General features: G+C 40.5%; 2 protein-coding genes across 2 annotated transcripts in view; both read right to left on the bottom strand.

The window, feature by feature from the left end:
- tenm2a (teneurin transmembrane protein 2a) overlaps nucleotides 1-2,552 on the bottom strand; it is a 128,817-nt gene extending 126,265 nt beyond the window's left edge. The window contains exons 1-2 of the mRNA XM_030739799.1: nucleotides 2,504-2,552; nucleotides 2,080-2,130 (exon numbers count right to left, since the gene is read on the bottom strand). Coding sequence (XP_030595659.1) covers nucleotides 2,080-2,130; nucleotides 2,504-2,552 — 100 coding nt within the window. The remainder of the gene's footprint in view (nucleotides 1-2,079; nucleotides 2,131-2,503) is intronic.
- A 5,799-nt stretch (nucleotides 2,553-8,351) lies between these two features.
- LOC115787213 (teneurin-2-like) overlaps nucleotides 8,352-23,007 on the bottom strand; it is a 73,103-nt gene continuing 58,447 nt past the window's right edge. The window contains exons 3-4 of the mRNA XM_030739798.1: nucleotides 9,312-9,605; nucleotides 8,352-8,371 (exon numbers count right to left, since the gene is read on the bottom strand). Coding sequence (XP_030595658.1) covers nucleotides 8,352-8,371; nucleotides 9,312-9,605 — 314 coding nt within the window. The remainder of the gene's footprint in view (nucleotides 8,372-9,311; nucleotides 9,606-23,007) is intronic.

Raw genomic sequence — 23,007 nt, 5'->3', positions numbered from 1 at the left:
ATTTAATAATGTTATTGGAATGAGACAGCCAAGAGTATCTCACTCACTGTCATCACCCAAACAAAAGACACATGGCCACTCTGGGAACTATACACACATTAGATAGAACATTAACAAGTGCATAACAATTATTATCAAATTAGAATACAATGTTCTACTGGAACACCTTCAGCCTTGCATGTTAGTTTGACATGTACCATGTGGGGAATGTGGGGAGGAAATCGTGTGCACTTACGCACCTACGCACCTACGTATGCTGAATATTGCAGGTATTGCCAATATACCTGTTGAAAAGATTAATGATGGTGCAGCTTGTTGTCCTCTACAGTCACTGCTGGGGTTGTATATCATTCTTGGGACTCCTGACATCTGTATGAATGATTTACCCAGCAGACAGTTTGTCAGTTATTGGTTTCACATTGTGAACCTTTGTGGGGCTGCCATTTTCAAAGATCTGCATGAAGACAGTTGGCTATTTTACATGATTAAGTATATATACTTGTACGGCATGTCGCTGAAGTTAAATTAATTTAAACAAGAAATACATTATAACTAGTTTTTTTAAAATTTTAATTCTTTTAATTAAAAATTGCACGGGCTTTAAACAATATTTAAAGCCCGTGGTGCTACTGAAGAGTTGAAAAGTTGAAATGTACCAAAATGAAATATTGCTTTAATAATTGCAGAACTGGTAGTAGGAGAATGAGAGTTTTTGATTTGTGCAGTTGTCAGGCTGTGGCTGATGACTATACTGTATGTTCTATATTAGTATCAGGGAGGAACTGGTGATTTAGATGGAATTTGTCTTATCTCTTTTTTCATATACCTAAATGCTGACTTGATATAGTTTTTTTATTGCTACCCATTCGAATACAATAAAGATGTTACCATTCCCACCTACTGTATATCTTGTGAGCTATATGGTAAATGCAATATACAGTTTTTCGGATTTTAATTTCCAAAGAAGTCATGCTATTTATTCACCACAGAACACTGCACAAAGCAAATAGGTTATTTCTGACTTGCTTCCATGGACAGAAAGTAATAAAATACGGCATTGAGGGAAATTATCATCAGCAAATATTAAAGGTAAAAAAAACTACAAGAATTTTAACAGCCAGAAAAGCAAATTCTGTGAATTTATAAAACAGCAATTTTTAAGCTGAAATTCTCAGTGTTGCAGCTCTCTATTATTTATTTACTAAAGAAGTGTAGGTCAGAATTTGTCAAGAAGATAAACCTTTGCATGATCCGATTTAAATAATCTGTGCTCCAACATCTCCTCACGCCTTTGTCGCCATGTGAATGAATACCTTTGTATTCTCTTCAAGGTTGCGAACTTAAGAAAAACCTGCTTAAATAAACCTTAATGGTATTAAATAAAAAAAATAACCTTCAACCTGTAACATAAAAAAAAAATGTTTATTTTTCTTTTCTAATACACACTCTGCTCTTACTCTCTTCCACCACTTCTTACTAATGAAAACAGATGAAAACTCTGTGGCCCAATAACACAAGCATTAACACTAACCCACGCTTATAGAGACAAACAATCTCTGAATCAGGAGTAAATATGGCTGACTTTCCAATAGCGGAGGAGGAGGAAAAAAAAATGGACCCTCTGGGAAATTTTCTCTGATCAAGTGCAAAGAGATTAACCAGTTGGACGTGTGCTAATGAACAGAAGATCATAATGAGAGGCGCTCGTAAATGTAGATGAGGCATGTGAAGAAGAACAGTGGCTTTGCCTTGTATCAGATGAAACACAAGAGTAATGTACGGAAACCAATTATTTTACTGTTCCCTTTTCTACCCAACACCCTGACACTGTCTAATGATGGAGTGATGAAAATGTCAAGTCTTGATTTAAAGCATGAATAGAAAATAATGCTCTGCTTTCACAGCTGCAGCCAAGTTAGAAGACAGAAGGATTACACTGGGTGCAGTGCCCAGACACAGCAACTAATGTATAATACTGTCAATTACATACACCAGCACATCACTTAAACACACACACACACACACGGGGATCTAAAATGGGCTCAATAATTACAGAGGCTACACTCAGATGTGACTTACTGATCACATAGTCTCCAAATGGATCCTCATCATCCTCATCATCCAGGTAAGCTGGAGCAGAAGTAATGGAAGAAAGAAAAAGCGAGAGAAAAAGAAGCAAACAACAAAAAAAAAGATTATGAAAAATCAAAGACAGAGCATGAGAAACAAAACAAAACTGAAACTGCATGAGAAAAGCACAGAAATCAAACTAAAGGACAGAAAACAAAACCAAAAAAAAAAAAGTGAATTGCAGGCTCGTGCCCGCCGATCATCTACCTTTTTATACTCATTCTTGTTCTCAGTCTGATACTTCCAGCCTTCATTAGGAGGCAAAGCGCTGACCATTAAACTACAAAAGTAGTTTCAGCACCATGCAGAGGAAAATATGATCACTCATAATTGACTAGAGAATTCTCGGCTTGCTCTCAGTGCTGCTTCTCACCGTTACACTCCTTTCCCTCTCTTTCTCTAGGCAGGTCTGACGATGGCATGAGAGGCCATTACGGCTCACTAAATTCCCTATTAGGATGGCAGCACAGTCGTCAGCAAGTTACAAGTCCAACACAAACAATATTTCACCATGCGTGTGACTTTTTTTTTTTTTAAACTGATAATATTACTGTTAGTATGAGTGGACGCTCACTGCATGCCTACACCAGCAAATTGGCACAATAACGCATATTTGAATACCTTCCCTGTCAGCTGTATGGGAAAATCCCTCCCTCCTCATCCTCTTTCCATTTATTCATCGTTTAGGATGTTCCTTTTCTTCTTCTCCTCTCTATCACTCCCAGCTCCCTTCCCTTAATGTGAGTTAGCATCCATCTACTGTGATCGATATCCCAGGGCTTTTATTAAACACTGCTCTTATGCATCCCTGTGTGTGTGTCTGCGTGTCTTGTGTGGTGCGGTGTGAACCTGCCTGCCCGTCTTTGTGCATGTGTATTATCAGCCTTCGCTTCAGTATCAGCTCCGGTCCAAAAATATCTTATATAGTCAGAAATGCTTGACAAGGACAGTGAAAATTTTTTATTCATCGCTCAGTTTTGCGCGAGTGTGTGAGCACGTATGAGCGTCGTGTTCACCATGTTGAATAGACCAATCATTATTGATCATGACTGTGGGGCACATTTCAAACCCTTGGCTTAACCAGGGGACAAACGCATGCAGATACAGACTATGTGTGTGTGTGTGTGTGTGTGTGTGTGTGTGTGTGTGTGTGTGTGTGTGTGTGTGTGTGTGTGTCCATCACTACTTTTCTCATTCCGGCATGCATGGCTCTTAGTGCATGGACAAAAAGTCCTTGAACCACTGGGTGAAGTACAGAGGTGTACGCACACATACACATCCATACACCCGCTCTCAGTGGTGTGTGTTTCTGAAAGCGAACTGTCAGTGCTGCTCTCACACACCATTCATCACAAGCTACTAATTCTGTTAGACCATTGTCGAGCCTTTCGCACCCCACGTTGCTCTCTGAAAACTCAATCAGAGGCTAATGCCCCCAACCCTCCCAACACACAAACACACGCGCTCTCACTCTCAGTTTCTTACTGGCACACACTCACAGAGACCCTGAGGGGACAGCAGTGGTCTTGGGGGACCCCACCAGCCCAACTCTATAAGTGTTGCTCGAATTTGATAGACAGGCAAGGCGCGGGCCGAGTTCCTCGTGCTGATAGTGGCTGCAGTGTAAATCTAACTGCTAACACCTGAAACAAAAAAGGTCTTACAGTCACTCTGTGGCATATAATTATAATCTGTGTTGCAAAGTATAAAGCACTTTTTTATTCAAAATGAAAATGATCATAATTAAACATTATCTTAATATCCTTGATTACAAGACAATCACTTGAGTGCTTCACTGTCTAAGGTAAAAATCCCGTCAGCTGATTTGAATGCGGTTTGATTTACGGTTTGCTTTGTGGGGAATATTAAAAAAAAAAAAAAAAAAAAAGAGGACGGCGCTGGTGCAGGCACTCTGCCACCTGTGCTAGTAGATTTGATTAGTTAATCAGAGGAATCACTTTGCCCAACTCCTGCTTTTATAAAGCATAATTACAGCTCCAGCTACCAAGGAAATGAAAAAAAAAAAGAACAAAAGAAAAAAGTTCTCAACTGCAGATGTTTTCATAGACGTTTAGAAAGTTTTTTTTTTCCCTGTCTTATCATAAAAGAGAATTAATACTTTAACATAATAAAAGCATCACAGCAAAGCTCTGAAGAAAAACAGACTGAAGAAAGGCTCTGTTAGGGAAAACCGGGCAATTGAGCATGCCCAGATCGGGGGGCAGGGTTAGGCAGAAAAGGCCAGACTAAATTTAGCGCCACCTTTTCATTCTCTAATTATGAGATTAATACATCCTGTCACATACGTCACAATACAACCTCATGATTTATTATCCAGTCAACCAGATGGAGAGATTGAGCCAGAGAAGGAAGGAGGAGAGGGAGTTTGTCTGAAAACAGCTAATCAGCATGCATGTGTGATTGGGCCGGTAGTCAGCTGAGCGGCCAGACTGTGTCTGTGTATATAAAGTTGGCCGTATGAGTAAAGGCAAGCTTTATTGACAGAAAACAATGTTGAAGTTGAATTTGATTTTCTCCGTTTCCTTAACTGGCTGCTATTTAATGAGAGGGGAAGCACAGAGACATATGGACTCCACACACACACACACACACAAGCATATGCGGAGCACTGGACTATGGATTGTGGCCATAAAGTCTGGCCTGGGCTTCAGGTTTAAATCAATGTCAGAGCCTGATCTTATTTCATTTAATGCATGTTTTAATCATTCTCCCTTCTGATCAATGCAGTTTGGATGTGACCATCAGGCACTGCTGTGGGAATTTACAAGCACTCCTGTTCTCCTGCCTGTGTTTCCAGACGGACGTTTTACGAGGCAGTGCACAGTGTGACAGTAAATCTCTTCCTCCACTTTGCCAAAATGAAATCTCCAAATGCTGCTCACTATGCCCATATTTGTTTGTCTCCCACTAAAGAAACTTGCATTGGCTCTGCCAAGTCAACGTTCTAGTCTCTTTATTTTAATAGTGTCTGGAAGGGGCAATAAACGGGAAGTGTCTTTATTCAATACTCGACAATAAAACTGGATGTAGGGAAACTCTGAAATCCCTGAGTTGCATTTATGAAACTAATTTAACGGGCTTTGCATACTTCTCTGTAAAAGGAATTTACCAGTAAATGAAAACACAACAACAAGCGAAAAAACAAAACAGAAAATGAAAAATCCCCTCCTAAAAACCGAGGGCTAGAGTCGGGAAGTAGATGTAATAGATACCTGAGCTCTGCAGAGGAAACAACTACACGCATAAACCCCAACAGCTCCTTAAGCGATAACCTAGCCTGGAACACTTAATTGTCAATTCATCCTAATCAGTGGATGAAGATCACTGAACAACATCATAAATTGTCAGTACGTGGCTTGTATCTATTTTGCATGGTATTTTACTGCTTGTTCATACATTTACCATACTTCAGATATATGGAGATACTTTATTGCTTACTTATATTGATTGTAAGTGCCTCTGTGTGAATTTAAAGGTAAACAGTTGATGATCAGCAAGCAGGCTAAAAAGTTTGCAACTCATCCACAATGGCTTCATATGTATCCTATTAGTAAATATCATATATTAAAAACTATTTAGGTTTCGTTAGCCAGCCTGCAGTTTCTGCAGCCTCTGCAAGCTGATTTGACGCCTACCCTCAACCCAGCTCCTTCTTTTCATGTCTGATCTCATCAGAGCTTATTGTGATTGAGACCTGTTGTGTTCTTTCTGGGGTCTTGCTGTTGCTCTGGAGCCATACTTTCATATTTTTTATGCCAAATTCTGACCCAACCATCTGAATGTTGCAGCAGAAATCAATACTCATCAGACCAGGCTACGTTTTTCCAATGTTCTACTGTCCAATTTTGGTGAGCCTGTGCAAACTGTAGCCTCAGTTTGCTCTTCTTAGCTGACAGGAGAGGCCCCTGTTTGGTCTTCTGCTGCTGTAGCCCATCTGCTTCAAGGTTCAACGTGCTGTAACCAGTGGTTCTTTGAGCTACTGTTGCTGTCTTCTCAGTTCAAAGCAGTTTGGCCATTCTCCTCTGATCTCTGGCAACAATCAGGCATTTTTGCCCAAAGAACAATTGCTCACTTGATATTTTATCTCTTCCAGACCATTCTCTGTAAACCCTATAGATGGTTGACCAGTCTGTCTGGCACCAACAACCATGTCAGAGTCAAAGTCACTTAGATTACCTTTCCTTCCCATTCTGATGCTTGCTTTCCAATTCAGCAGGTCATGTTGACCATATCTAGATACCAAAATGCATTGGGCTGCTGTCATGTGATTGCCTGATTAGATATCTGTGTCAACAAGCACTTGAACAGGTGTACCTAACAAAGTGGCCGGTAAGTTTATATTCCTGTATACTTCTCAATCTGGGACACTGACAACCATTTTAAAAGCATGGTTGGGTGCCATGGTTATTTTAATACAGTTTGTATCCCAAATCATAAATAGAGTTCCCTTTGCCTTATGCATGCCTACACTTAAAAGAGCACACAAACTGTGTATGTTGTTTATCTATGCAGTAGTTGTAATTGTAAAAAAAAAACCCACATAGCTGTATTCAAGGGTATTTGTACCACTAATATAACATCTCCTTAGGAGCACTGTATGTACAGTTTCAAGTGCCGATTGTGTTGAGACTAACAAAGGCACCAGGCATCGTGATTGCTATAAAAAAAGATAACACTTTTTAATTTGTTATTGACTCAGCTTTTGTTTTGATTGTTTTCCAGGCTTTTCACCTCCTCCAGGAACAAAGATATAAAAATAGTACATGTAGTTAGGCACTCAGATATACGGGTTCCTAACTACACAGTTAGGGAAATTTTTGTATTTTGTTTAGATGCCATTATAATGACATAAAATGGAAAAAAAAAATGAAGATCACAGATATGAAGTAAAAGAAATCTGTAAATGTATACTTCACTTACTCTTCAGTCAGTTGCCCTACTGACAAAAAAACCCCCACACAAACACAAAGTATAGTAACCTGGAGGTTTGTAATATCTGCCACCATTTCTCTGGGTTTTCTATTTTGGTAGTGAAATCTGCAATAGGGCACACACAAACATTCATCCACATGTACCCTGAAGGGGAACCTTAGACCCTGAAACTGAAACCTGTCAGTCACGCTGCCAAGCTGTACTGACAGGAGCGTAACGAGAGCTGGTGAGAGGCGCCGTGCGAGCGAACAGAAAGACACAAGAGGAAGCTTTAAAGCTGAAGAATAAAGATGGGAGAGGAGTGAGATGAAGAGGAGGAGGAGGAGAAGCAAGTGGAGGTGAGACTTCTGAAGATTGTTAGAGACGCGGCAAGATGAGAGTGGTGCAGCATGCTGTTTGGTGTTTTGGCACGTCACCGTCTTTTTGATTTGTTAGCATGTGTTTATGATGTTGTTTCTCTGTCTGCTTCTGTCAATCTCTATTATTAGACCCTCAGATCCTCCTCCTGCTGTTTTGACACTCCCGCTGCTCCTGCTTCACACTTCCACTCACACAGTTCAGGCTTAAACGCTCTCACGCCAATAGACAAGCGATATAACATACATGTCAGACCCTGAAACATATATGCACGCGTGCAAATTCGACACACAATCTGCACACACTACTTGAAGGTTCGATGGGTGCTTTAAGATGTGACGTGCGGCTGTATCCGGTGTTTTGTTTGGAAGTAAAAGCAGGAGGGAAGGGCAAGATTTCCCTCACTAAGAGTGACTAAATAACTAACGGATTGACTTGATCAGACACACGTACACACTCGTCTTTTTATCAGGCTGCTGCGCTGCCTCTGATCTCTTCATGCTGGCAGAGACACCAGTGCACCCGCCTGATCTAAATCTAGTCAGTCTGTGAAACCATGAGACAAGCCTAAAGGTGTGAGATGGTGGTTTCCCTTAATACTTCTATAGAAGGCAAACTTTTGAAGTAGAATTAAATTTAAATTGCTTTGATTTGAGACGTGTTATGCATAATCAACAATATGAATTTCTCTAACAGACAAGGTGAATGTCTGGCCCCTCTAGGAGCACAAAAATATCCACGAATGCCACTTTTTGACAAAGTTTCTGTTGCCACACTGAAAAACAACATGTTTTGATCTCCTTAACAATCGACACTCAGTGACATCATACTGCAGGCAACTGATTATCACAATACAGAGTTGGATTAAGAAGCTAATTCTACAAGGTCCTGAAATACAGGCAACCGAGTGCTCAGTGCTGCTCCTCTGGCCCTGAAACAGAGAGAGTGAGAGTGGCGTTTGCAGCTGATATCTGTGGCTGCAAGATTAGCTTGGTAATTAACCACAAAGCAATTATCGGGTGGTTGGAAAAGAAGCGCATTTCAGGGAAGGTGTTCCTTGACGTGTTTAATAGGTGTTGAGTAGTTTGATCAGTCGACAGAAGTTGTTTCAGATTCAGAGGCTCACAGTCCAACAGAGGTTGATCCACAGCTGATATGTGCGGCTGCCGAGAATTCAATTAATTAGACTGTTGCTCTTCCTTCCATCCACTTTTCATTAACCTCCATTGACACCTCGGTGAAGCTCGCGCGCGGGTTTACGACTGCGTCAGGATTAACAAGGAAATGGGAAGTTGGCAATAAACAAAGTTGCCGGAGGAATGAGATTTCCCTCGGGAGAATCACGCTCTCACATTCAAAAGATGCAATTGAGGAGCAAGATTAGCTTCTCTCACAAAAGCTAAAAATGCAATCAGATCTCCCAAAAACTCCAGAAGGTTTTTTGTTTTGAAGACTGACAGACCAGTGGTGAGATGTCAGCAGATAAGTGGCTTAAAAGGGTGGAGTTAGAGGGTTTTGGCTAAGTGCTATTGATGAAAATAAAGAGGGCCCTCTCGGGGGGTGTCCAACTACTGTTCTTCAGATCACAAACAGACTTAATCAATAAATCCAACTCTCTCGCAATTCATGCAATGGCTGTCTGTCTGAGGGATGTTCTAAGGATTTTTACAATATAAGATTTATACATACATTCCCTTTCATGATCCCATTTCATATAACATCAGTCCAGAGCATGTGCCCCACTGTGTTCCCTCATTCTCATCAATTCTTACTCACTCTTCCTCTTTTTTTTTTTCCCTGCCCTCAGATCAGTGGGCCTGTACTATAATAAACAAAACACATCTTGACCTTCTGATAGTCCTTTGTCCTACCTGACTCATCATCTGACTTGTTATCATTCTCAGAGTCAGTGAGGGTGAGGGCTGAATTCTCGCGACTGGACACTCCTGAGCTGCGGCGGGACTTTACCCCTCCTCGTCCGGCCCACAGCTGGATGGCTCTCTCTGGAGACAGCGGCCCCTCGGGGTCTGAGTCGGCATCAGAGCCAGCACTAAGTGAGTAACCCCGCTGGAGAAGGCCCAGGTCGGGACAGTAGGGAACGGCAGCAGGGTGCGGAGGGGGAGATGGCTCACACACTCCGAGCTCGGCCAGGGTGAAGTTGCCCCCTGTGAGGGAGAAAGATGGGTTTAGGTGGATTGCTGAAAATAATATACGTAAATGCAGTAAATTGAGGCACTAGTACAAATGAATGCTTGCACAAGCAAATGCTCACGCACGTCTGGAAAACAAACCCACCATCACACGCAGAGAAGCACACTAATTATGAAACCATGGAGGCGGAGGAAGAAAATTGCGCTTTGTTGTGGCAGGCAGGAGGGGGAGAGATGACGCAGCATGAATCAGGCACAAAATAAAAACTAGCTGCTGGAAGAAATATGTACTGGCCTGCAAGCCTGTTAAGGCTGGCTTAGAAGGCCTGACTCCCTTGCTTTACTGATCCACATTGGCATTCATGAGGTGTTGATGTGAGATCAAAGAGTTGTTCACTTGAGGCCTCTTAGACTTTAGTGGAGCTGCTTTGCTGCCTTCTGGGTTTGATCATCTCCCCACCTAGTTGCCATTGCACGCTGGACCCCAGGCTCGCTGAATATACCGCAGTCTGCTGCAGTACCGGCCCCGCTGCTGAACACTTTCCCCCTCAAGACAAACCGACTCGTCACGTCCAAAATAAATATATAAAATTATCCAAATTAAAGCACATCAAAGGAGATCAATAAACAGAGCTGCGGCCCAATTAAATCCAAGCTGAGGAAAAAGCAATTAAGGAAAAAGGCATGCTCAACCAATTTATTCTCTATACTAATTAAAAGAGTATTGTGGATGCAATCGCTCACCATCAGCTGTTGGGGTAAAGGGATCGGGGGAAAAATAGTTGTGATTCACTTCATTAGCAGTTTGTGAGGGAGGGCAAAGGAAGAGGCGAGTAGAGAGAGGTTGGCATTGTGGTGGCACACTCTATGAATCAGCGCACTGGGAATCGCACAGCTGTGTGACTGGGTTAACTGTGACTCATCAGACGCAATCACAGAAAGAGGAATTAGACAGATGAAAATCGTCTGCTGGATCTTCACGGCTCCTCTTCACACACTCAACGGAACTCGAGAGTTGTGCTGAAAGCAATGTGCAGGGGGCTGAAGGGAAACATAGCCAGGGAAGTGGTGAAAGGCTCTATACTTCTACTTAGGCAAACAGATGGACTAGGCTAGAGAGCAGAAGCAAGTATAAAGCTCCACAGGTGGATTCGGCTAATACGCTACAGCTTGCCAAGCTTCAAACAAGCTACAGTGCAAAGGCACCCAAGCGCCACAAGACATCAGCGAGTATTACCATTCCTTGTCTTCCTTGCTTCATTGTCTTTTCCTCCGACTTATCATAAAAGGAAGACAACAAAAGCCTTCTTTACAATATGTGACCCAAGGGATTTTTACAATTTGTTGGCAATTTACAATACAGGATCTAACTAAAGTGGATGAACCCATACCTGAGATGAAGTATCGTAGGAGGACAGGGGAGAACTCCAGCAGGCCTGAGAGAGTAGAGCACATGGGTTCTTTAACATCAGTCAGCAAATTGTCCAGAGCTGTTCTGTTTGCTTCAAAAGCGTCTACTCCACAATCACAGTCAGGATGAATTTTTATGTAGATTTTCTCATCTGACTAAAACGACAATAATTGGGCTACAAACACAGCTAGTCTACACAAACACTGCGTGGACACAGTTTCACAAAATTGAGGTATGTGTGCGTGTGTGCGTGTGCATGCATATATCTAATGTTACATCCCACAGGACACCGCTCTGTACAATTAACATCTCATAACCAGTGATTACACATGTAAAATCCAATCTCTCCTTATCACCATCAGCTGGAGACACAACCCGATGCACTACGCATTCAAAGAAAGATGGATTGGGGCGAGGGGTTGAAGCAGACACGAAAATCTATCTCAGTTATTCCACAAATAGAAAACCAATTGCATGTTTGTTACATGATATTATGACAGATGTGGGGGCAAAATGTGGCACTGCATTCTAATCAAATCAGCGCCTGCCTGTCTATACAACACTGTCACTGTCATATTCGCTAATGTGTGTTTTAAGGCTTGTGCCACTTTTGCAGCTGTCTCGGGCTGCTCACATCTGTGCCTGTTAATTGTCTCTGTGCTAGCTTGTAGCAGGATTCAAACAGCCACCATTATTTTACAATGCTCCAAAGAGCTTCTGGTTACTAAATGCCTAGCTTCATCAGTCCTCAAGTGCTCCACAATTGTAAATGGACTGGTTTTTATATAGTGCTTTTCTACTCTACCTGAGCACTCAAAGCACTTTATACAACATGTCTTCAATCAGCCATTCACATCCATTCATACAAGCACTTTCTATCAAACATGCACACACATTCACACTCCAATGAATACATTGGGAGTATCTTGCCCAAGGACACTTTGGCATGCAGATTGGAACGACCAGAGATCGAGCTACCAATCTTTTGATTAGCAGATGACCTGCTCTATCTCCTGAGCCTCAGCCACCCCATATATTTCCTGTGAAGATATAGTACTTTGCAAAAGTACTGAGCCAACCCTTATTTCTTTATATGTTGATAGGAAAATGGAAACCAGGTGCAGCAATTTGTTTGTAGCCTTTAGGAATAGTTCTCAAGCCTTCTTGAAGGACATTCAAAGCTCCTCTTTGGATGTTGACTGTCTTTTGCTGGCTGCCTGTTGTTGGTATTTTTTAATAGATTCAACAAGAAATGTGAATAAATGATGTGTTTTTGCAAAGGCTGGCTAAAAGAATTTAAAGTTTTTAAGCTGTGTGTTATGTGTAGACACAACAGTGGTTTCTACCTTAAGTTAGATGTCTTTTCTATGCTTGAAAAAAAAAAAACAAGTACATGGACCAGACTGAAAATAAGTGAAAAAGCAGCCAATGTCCAAAAAAAACTTTGAAAGACCTTCAGAAAGCCTGGAGAACTATTGCATGACCATGTTAAAGAATAACAAGAAAGTCTGGCTCCTTGAAAGCAGAATTTAAAGAAAGACCTTTGCACAGTACTGTAATATGATTGTATTAACCTGCACTGAACAAAAAAGTGAACTGAAGGGAAGCCAATGGCAGTCAGCACCAAGTCCTGATCAAGAGCAGGTTGCAATATTAAACTGGTTTTAGTTGCTTAGTAGCTAACTCAGCAAAGTTGTTGTTTTCAATAAATGACACAACCACTTGTCTCCACACCCTTGTTTTGCCACAAAAGGGGGGCACCATACCTGTCTTTGCAAAGTTGGGATGCTGAGCTGAAGATTTCTATTCATAGATGGAAAAAAAAAAGCACTGAGAATAAAAAAAAGGTAGTCAGATGTTTATCAACATCATCAGCAATATTGATCATTAGCAATCCCATTTTCTACGTAAGCAACCATGCAATATTCACTTCATTTTACACAGGACTTCAGCTCATCACCATGGAAACAGTGATTTGGGAAGCTGTTTATTCATATTCTCCACTGATGCAGTGTTTTGTTTTGTTTTTTCTAACTGTATGTGTAATAATAGTGTCTTGAAAACAGTCTCATATATTCAATTTTTACCTCACTCAGACCGAAAAAAGTGACCTTGAACTTCAACCTCTGTCTAACATGCATTCCCATTAATGCCAGCCCTCTTCCTTTTGCTCTTTGTGTCTCTGCTCGGGTGCTTTCATTAAATCCACTTTACCAGCGTTTTGTTCACGTGTCCGGGTGTACAAGGCACTGCTCCGTCTGTCTGCTCCACCTCCATCTTTTCCTCTCTTCATTTCTCTCCCAGCAAAGAGTGTTTACCATGACCAAGGATTTCATCAGTCTTCACTGCCGCGTCTTATGATCCCCTTTTTCGTCATCAGCTTGCCTCACTCACTATTTCACGCCCTATTTTCTTTTTTTTCCTTATCAGCTTATGAGGAAGTGCTTTTTTTTTTTTTTGTCTTCACACAGTGTAGCACAGCAGCAGTCTGTGCAAATGAAACTGTGGATCATTTTTCACTGCTTTGACACAATGTTAATTCAGTCACCGGGTTTCCTGGGTTTTGTCACTCAAACTTTCAGGAACAGTTTCTGTACTGTATATAAAAAAAAAAAAAAAAAAAAAAAAATCACAGGTATTTCCACTTCATTAAGGTATTTGCAAAGATAATCACTTTTTAAAAAAAATATTTTCATGTCTGAAGAATATTAAAATATTAAAACACTACAGCTTTCATGTCACTCGCTTACTTGACAAGGCCTCAACTTCCATAGCTCCACTTGGCTAATTATAGCATACTATTACACGTACACTTTTCTCAGCTACAATTTTCAACCTATATATTTACAGACTTACTGTTTGCAGCAACATAAAAGTACACCTTGTTCTTTGAAAGGTCTTCTTAAGTAAAACCTCAGTTAAACTGCGTATTTCACGACACAGCTTGGCTCACATACTTGTTGCTAGTAGCTAGCAACAGGTGTGTGTTGGAGTGATTTATTGCTTTAGTTATCAGGTAAGTTTTACAATTTCTCTTAAACTTACTATCATGCCTCTATTAGTAATGTAATGAGAGCTCAAAGCACAGCATAGCAGCAGGTAAAGTCTGTGACAGGATAGGGTCCTGTAGCTATGTGGGAAAACAAGAGCAAATGCGGATGTTTGTGTTGGTCGCCTTCGGGATCTTTAAGCCCCTGCTAAATTTCTCTGTATCTGATTGCTTGCTTTTATTTCTTTTTTCTAATTGCACTGATTAATTATGCAGTCAGAGGAGACAGATTATAAGATAATGGAAAAGAATTTTGGGAATTTTCTGATCTGGAAAGCAGGACCCTACATGGCTCTTAAATGCACACTACCTTTTCTTTTCTGCCGCTTCCCTGGCTCTCCTGTCTGTTCCTTTCTCCTGGATGTGTTGAAAAATGTCTTCGCTAAAGCTTTCATTTATTAGGAAGCAATATATGTATTTTTTTATTGCTTTAAAAATTCACATAAAAGAAAACACAAAAGAGAAGTTCATTTTCTTCACGCGTACTAAAGTGCAGCGCAGATGAATTCAGAATTGGATGCAAATGAAAATGGAAAATATTAAGAAATGACACATTTTGGCTGCTATTAGCCACAAATTTCAGCATTTTCTTAGCTGTGCCAAAGAAAATAAGGCTTTTACTGTTATTAACAGTAATTTTACGTATGTCAGGAGATTGTTGGAGAACCTACCGTGCACAGTGGCATTTGCTTCCTGATTTTGATGCAGCCTCCACTGAGGAGCAAATCAGTTCACTAGTTCAGCACTTCAGGGCAAATCAGAACTTGTTCTGAACCGGCACTCCCTTGAATGCTCAAAATGCCATGTCCGAGGGTGGCCCGGACTGTAAACTATTCACTCTGAAAAAAGCAGCATAATTGCAGGCAATGAAGCCCACAAGTTCTGCCTGCTTTACATCCTTTACAGAATTACACGGTGGGGTGGGGGAAAGTCAACCAGCATAATGCAGAGTCCTGCTGCCTATACTTTGCCTGTCAAACTGCTAACAAGCACAAATGATTTTTTAATGATAGGCCCTCTATCCCACAAAGCTGTCTACTCACAAACAGTCGCACTTACACACATACACTGCGCATTGCGCACTTGCGCTCCCACACACATACATAATGGGTTTTATCAAGGGAAGTTTTGGTTTAATGGATCACTGCCAATGCCATACCCACTCACACTATTGTACTGCTGTAAGTTTCAACAAGATGCTTGCTATTCCCCCCATGTCACTTATTTTTCTGAGACACAGCGTGTGGCGCATGAATAGTCCAAATGATTATGTACTGTACCTCGGGTAAAGGGAGCTAAACCTACTGCTGAGCAAAGACATAAGTAAATCTGCAGCTTATACTGTGCAATGTTTCAACCAAATGATGGGTCTATATAGGTAGTTATAAATAAATCTACAGGACTCCGTTTGGCTGAATCAAAGAAACAAAACGAAACAAAACAAAAAAGTCTTTTGGGGGGAAATCTGAAGGTTTATTATGGGGTGAAACACTGCATGGCGGTTAAAAATAGATATTATGATGGCAATCAATAGCTAAAGCAACAGCAGCTAGTTTGTGATACAAATTAATCTAACACTGGACTGGACAGCATCAACAGTGGACTATAAACTATCAATCCAGTCCTTGTATCTGACCATTATTAGCGGAATGCATTCTGTTTGTCTTTAAGCCACTTAACAATGACCTATGAATCACTGAAGTATAAAAAAAGGCACCTAACTCAAAAGATGAACCAGTGTTGTGTCTACACATAACAGACAACTTAGCAAAGAACCAATACTGTATCTTTAGGTACTTAGTTACTAGCAGCAGTCCCGTAGCCAGATCTCAGTCTTAAGGGGGGCTTGTGAAATCCAACAGGGGGGCACCACTATTATTAGCTTGATTAGTGATCTGGCTTGGGTGGGCGGGCCAGGGCGGGCCCAAGCGTATCAGTGGGTGGGCACGGCCCCCTAGGGCCCGCCCATAGCGACGGCTCTGACTAGCAGCCTGTCACAAAAACACATCATTTGTTTGCATTTCTTTAGTTGAAAGATAACACAGTTTGACAGACAAAAATAGCATTTTTGCACCATCAAGGTGATTTCCAAATAACTATTAGCCAGAAGGTTGGCATATTTTGGCGTAATGTGTGACGTGTCCTTAAATAATGTGAGGAAACTGGACAAATTGAGGAAAAAAGAAGTGGCAGGCTTAACTATCTGCAGCAGATGAACAGTACCTGAAAGTCACGTTGTTAAGAAAAAAAAGGAAAAAGGTCCAGCAAAGACTTGACACAGGACCTGAGAGATGGATTTGGTCCTTCAGTTGATCCGTCTACTGTTCACTGAAGCCTCATCAGAAATGGTCTCAGTGGAAGGGTGGCTGTTAAGAAGTCATTCTTAAGGAAGGGAAACGGGGAGAAAAGACTGAGATATGCCAAATTACACAAGAACTGGACTGAAAATGGCAACAGGTCTGATGGAGTGATAAATCCAAATTAGAAATGTTTGGTTCAAATCACTGTCGATATATATGGAGGAGCTCAGGAGAGAGGTACCTCAGTGTGTGTCTCCAGCCATCTGCTCAATATGGTGGGGGCTTTGTCATAATTCGGGTTTGTATTTCAGCCAGTGGTGTGGAAGAGTTTGCCAACATTCAAAGAAGAGCTTTGGAATGTCCTTCAAGAAGCCTGGAGAACTATTCCTGAAAACTACATAAAGGAATTACAAGGAAACATGCCCAAGACAGTTCAGGCTGTGTTGAAGGATAAAGGCTATGATACCAAATATTGACTTTCAAACTTGTTAAAATTGTACAATCTCTGCTTTTGCCTTAATATTGTGTCCGCATTTATGTTTGCATGTGTTTCAATAAATCACTACACCCATTTCCCATTTTCCCAGCACAATATAAAGAAATGAAGGGTGACTCAAGACTTTTGCAAAAAACACCATCGACATTTGAAAACACCTGAGCATTAACGTGTTCCACATTGTCCCACACAAACTCTTTTTCTAAGCCACATTTAGTATTTTGGGATCTGGTCACCTTAACTGAAGCTGAAAGTTAGGTTGCCTCGTTTTCTCAGTCCCTGCACTCCAGCAGAAAAGAAAAGGGACAGGCTCTGTGCTTCTTAGTGGCCAAAAATGACATGTTTGCATTAAAGTGGCATAGTGTGCGCTAGCAGTAGTAATATTCACAACAGGAAAGGCAGGCAGGAAGTGTTAGCAAGCCTGTCTGCCTTTTTGTGGACTTCAATACAGAAAATCTTAGCAGTGTAGTAGTTTAAACAAATACTTAAAAAAAAAAAAAAACAATAACTCAAACCATATTCTGAATCCTAATCCTAAACAAAGGAGCTCTCAATCTTCAGCTGCTCTTTGCTTTCAGCACAAAGTGTTGAGAATATTCTAAGTCCGAATGCTTTGCCCTATTGCAAAGCTTACAGACATCTACACACACCTACACACACTTGTAATGCATTTTGCTCTGTTTATTTCTCTCTTGTTAATTCAATTTCATTCACTTAAACCTACTCTTATTGGAATTGGATTTTGATTATACTGATTCCCATTCTTGTATATCTTGTGTTCCTGTTTCCATGTGTACCTAACTCAGTTCTCTCACTTGGTATCTGTCCGTGTCTTCTCACAAACCAGTGATAATGTTTCTTTTTAAATCTCTCCTGTTTTCTCCCTTTCCTTGCTCTTTTTTTTCCATTTAAAAGTCAAAAACACTGAGTGAAGTATTCTATACAAAGATGCTTACTTCTCCCAAAGTCCCTACTGTCCATAGTGAGTCATTCGCCAGTAACCAAGCTGTTGTGGCATTACCTTAGTTGTGTAACCAACACGTCATGACACGATGACCGTGCATACTGGCAATCGCATCCACGCATACATATCCCATAGAGTGTGACATGTCATTAACGCCGCCATTAGCAGTGCAATAACGACCTAACAGATAAGACTGCCGTGGTCAAACACTTCCCACACCTCCCAGATGACATCTGTACTTTCAGTTCCCCTCTGAGCCACAGGGGCCTTGCACCTTCTAATGAAGAGACCAAAATAGGTGTAACAAATGTCATCCATTCCTGAGCTCATTCTACTTCTGCCCAGAGGACATCAGTCCGGGTTGGACGGGACATGACAGGACATGACACAACACCATGCACTTGTGAAGAAGTCTTGTCACTGAGAAGTGTAGCTCTAAGCAGTGAAATATTTCTCATCCATGAGCAAGGGGCCAAAGTTGACTAGACCAGGAGACATGCCTTATTGCTGGTTATGAGACTGAGAGATTTCACTTTCATCTACAGACAATTCAGTATTGCATTTAAAGTTTTTTATTACTATTATTACTGTTGAAAAGTAAATGTGACATTATGGAATCCTTAATTATATAAATTAAATGATTAATCACAATTATTTAATAAAATGGCACAGACTTGAAAAAAATGGTGGTTTTTAAATATTTCAAATAATTGTTCATATGAGAGTAGATATGTTTGTACTTTGATTATAACTTCATTGAAAAAAATAAATAAATAAAAGTGAATTAAAATAAACACGCCACGGCCTGACAGGGAGTGAAACTGGAAAGACAAAAACAAGATCACTGTCACAAATAAAATGTGCCAGAATAATAGATTTTACCATGCTTACCTTGTTTTAATAATCACTGGAGACCAGAGTTCCTAACTGAAATTAAACTTTGATTAATTGAACAGCCCTACATGGCATTTAAATCCCAAGACACCCGTCAAAATGGGAAGCTGACTAGCACCAGAGAAGGGGGTGTTTGTTCATGTTACCACCTTTTTTGTTTGTGTTCAAATCAGTCACAACTGTTTAGAAATATAAATGTACTAACTAAATGTAAACGTACTAATAGAAATTCTCAACTGATGCTGTTAGAGCTTTTTTTTTTTTTTTAAAGTGTTATGTTTATTTTGAATCACTCAAAATTTGCAGGATTGTTGTCATCAGTGGAGAGCAACATTTTTTTTTAAATGGATAAGATTTATTAGATTTTTTTTACAATCGTAAATATTAAAGGAGACATGCTGTGCTTGTGAAGTGGTACAAAACGGCATCTGTGGTGTTCAAAATTTCAACAGAATTTCCCAAATATGGGATAAATAAAGCAGTCTATCTATCTATCTATCTATCTATCTATCTATCTATCTATCTATCTATCTATCTATCTATCTATCTATCTATCTATCTATCTATCTATCTATCTATCTATCTATCTATCTATCTATCTATCTATCTATCTTCACCATTTTGACAGCAAATGTGCAGCATTTAAAATGTAAAAGAGAAAATGCTAAAACATTCTGCAAATATGGAAAAAATGCCAATTACTGAACTGAGCTGCCAGTCATTGGAAACAGGTCCACAAAACAGACAAAAATTCAGCTCTCAGTCAAAGGTATATTTAACTACAGGTAACCACAGCAACAGCAAGTCTGTTTTATGCTATGGTACCTTCACTTGAAAAACAGATTTACAAGGTTTAAGTTTTTTTTAAAAAAAAGATGACTTTTAACAAGTCACATTGTGATTTGGTCACATAGAATTTCCAAGGCAAACCTGGGTTTTTGCTTTATTTATACATTTGTCATCTCTGTTGTCTGCCTAAAATGGCAAGGTGGCACAAAGCGTTCCAAGGTTAAAATCTTACTTTTCTTCAGACTGCACCAGCTGTGTAAATGTTTTAAACCTTGGTTTCACCTCGAGCAGCCCAGGGTAAGCAAACAAAAGATATTATTCGTGCGATCATGGGGGGAAAAACAAGCAAAAAAAAAAAAAGACTTCTCCATTGAGATACTCGCATCAGGACCAATACATATATATGCAGCCATAGTGCCAAGTACTATTATCTTCATATGGAAAACAGAGGAAAGTCCTCTCTTCTTTTGTGGAATCCTTGGCTTCATACATTGTTTTCATACTATGAAGCAACACAGGCAGGATTTCTTTGTGTTAGCCGGCTTGACAAAACTTAAAACCCCAGTCAAGAGATAACAGGTTGCACAAAGGTGGTTAGCAACTTTCTTTGTTAGCCCAGGCAGTCTACTTCAAGCTTTGTGTGCACTCACATAAAAGGGGGGCCATTTGGTGTGTCATTTGACTTTTCTTCTGCACAAAATGGATCAATTGAGCACTGACTACTCTAATCACAAGCATTATCAGAGGTGACAGTAAAATGTAACTCTGTTACCAGCGGTAAAGTAAATATCTTAAATTAACATATTTATTTTAATGCTCGGCACTGCTGTTTCTAATGTAACAGCTGCACATTAGAACTCCGTAAATTTAAACCAGATCAATTTAAACACTAAAGGGTACTCAGCGTATTGTTATGACCCTTTTTCATAGCCTAATAAGGGGGACGTGGAAATTGCTTCAGTTATAAATTGTATTGATTGAATAGGTATTCTTGGGGATAAAAAGCCAACAAATGTAAGTCAATCATCAAGTCGATCAATTTTCTAAAGTGTGTTCGAGTAGCTTTAATTCCAGCAGTGTAAAAGAGACTTAGCAGCAGAATAGGACCAGGCATAAAAACATTTATACATTTTCTACATCACCAGACATGCAGATTCCAGTGACAATGTGACGCACAGTGTGTGCTGTTCTAACTTTACAGCGGGGCTTTATTTTTTGGGTTACTAGCTATTATTACTGGCCTAACAAATTGAATTCCATCAGCAAATTATCTATATCATACTTACTGGAATCAGTTCAAATGCAGCACTAACCAAAACTCTGAATACAACCTGCTCTGTACCATGGTGATCTAGCCAGGTTAAAACGAGTGACACCTTCACGACACTGAAAACTCCGGCTTTAAGATCAACATAGCTTGCTAAACCCATTAATCCTGCTCCATAGCACACCTCTCTGTTCATCTGCTGTTACTCACTGCTACTTTCTGAAAGTTTTTTTCTACTGTACATTATAGTCCTGTAGTATCTGACGCTTATTTATACATGCCGCAAAATCACTTGCAAAACCAATCTTTGCATAGCACTGTGTTAACCACCTTTTTGTCACGCAAACACAGAAGGAAAGTCAAAACAGATATAGACATGTATAAGAAATGTGCCATATATCTGTGCACACAATCGCATTTAAATTCTGTAGCAGGGGAACTTGTTTAATTACAGCCTAGGAAGCAACTGACTCCACTGAGCGCACGAGAGAAAAAACACTTGATAACAGTGACATTTACAATCTGCCTCATTTATCAAAAGCTGCCAAAGCAGAGTCAAAGAGGGTCATTACATAGTAAACATAGATTAACTCAACTCTCACAAAACCCACACAAAATTGTCTGATAAATGATTTTTATTCTAAGAAAATTGCAAATGTCAGCATGCATTTCCCTGGACTCTGTCAATTAATAGTGTTGTTTGTTACCCAATATTTGTGTGTGTGCATGTGTCTGCGAATAAAAGCCAGCATCGGTGCTAAATAGCTGCCACCATCAGCATGCATTTCCCCGGCCTCTCCCTGTTATTTGTCTCATTTGTTACCCAGTGTTTTCATGTGCATGCGTATGCACCTGTGCGAACATCATTCCTAATAGCGAGGCACTTTCACTTTTATAGCACAGAGAGGATTTGACAAACTAAGCTGAGGTGCATTTTGGTTTGGGTGGATGGTGTCAGAGAGTGAATTCAAAGGGCACATCAGGTTTTGACAGGCTTGTACTTAGTCCCAAAACACCCAATAATCACGCTCACTCTTTCACAAACACAGTTTATGCACACAAATTTGTAATGCGGGGAAAATAACTAAATTAAGTCTTTAAACTGGGTCCCTTTAATATATACACAAGTCTACGAGTGCCAAATGCTGGACCAGATGTTACTTTGAGTTATAACCCCCTTTAAAGACATCCTTGCAATGTTGAGGGGCCACACTTACAAACCCAGATGAGCAGTTTCCTGTCTAAAAGCGCGAACATGGGGATGGGTGAGTGGGAGTGCATTGAGGATCGGAGAAGTGGAGTGGAGTCGGCCCCAGGATATTCTTCAGCAACTCTGCTACTCTATTGCTGCAGCTACGGGATGCTTTTGAGTGTCAGCAGCTGGCAGGGCAACAGAATGCCAGGGAGAAGACAAAGATAAAGAGGGATCGGAGGAAGAGGGGAGGGATTGTATTTAATCTCACCGCCATTTATTTTTAATAGCATGCAGCTGCTTTGTTCTCTCTTTGATCAGCAGCAGTACAGGTTGACAGTAACTCAGTGGAATGCATGAACACACAAACACAAGCATGTGTGCATGAATATACACAGAGAAGAGTACAAAACTCACATTCTCTATTTTGCTTTGTTATAATTTTGTGGAAATTAGTACTTGTTTACACTAAGTTTTTATTCCTCAATGTCCCCGTGCACAACAGTTCTTGTCACTACCAGCTATGCTATTGGTCCATGAAGGGCTGCACTCCTTCTGAGACGTGTGGTGTCAGCGGCCGCTGCAAGCGATAAGCACCACCAGGAAATTAATAAGTGCTAGGTACAAGCTACTCCCCTAATACAAACCACTGCTGTGCAAGAGTCACAGCCAAGAAGAAGAAGAAGAAGAAGTGAAGCATCAAGGCTGAGAACACTCACTGGCTTCCTATTGGGTATCAACAGATGAAAGTTGTTGAAAGCCAGAGGCCCTTGAAAGCCTTACTTTAAAGACTAGAAGCACCTCTACCAGTAATCGCACACCAGATGGAAGGGACAAAAGTATTGCTTCTACAACTGTGTGCCCACATTTGTCACTGTAGAAGGAACTTCCTGAAGTTGAGTTAGTATTTAGGACCTGAACAGGGTACGTTGGAAAATGAAAACAAACAAGCAAGCAAACAAAATCTTTGCATGTGCAGCTAGAAACAAGTGAGCATACTCGAGGCCAAAACCTGAATCAAACAAGGTGTTTCCATATCAATGATAGTGCCCATC

This window comes from Archocentrus centrarchus, chromosome 10 (genome assembly GCF_007364275.1).
Source record: "Archocentrus centrarchus isolate MPI-CPG fArcCen1 chromosome 10, fArcCen1, whole genome shotgun sequence".
Lineage (NCBI taxonomy): Eukaryota > Metazoa > Chordata > Actinopteri > Cichliformes > Cichlidae > Archocentrus > Archocentrus centrarchus.
This window is presented reverse-complemented; position numbering and strand designations above follow the sequence as displayed.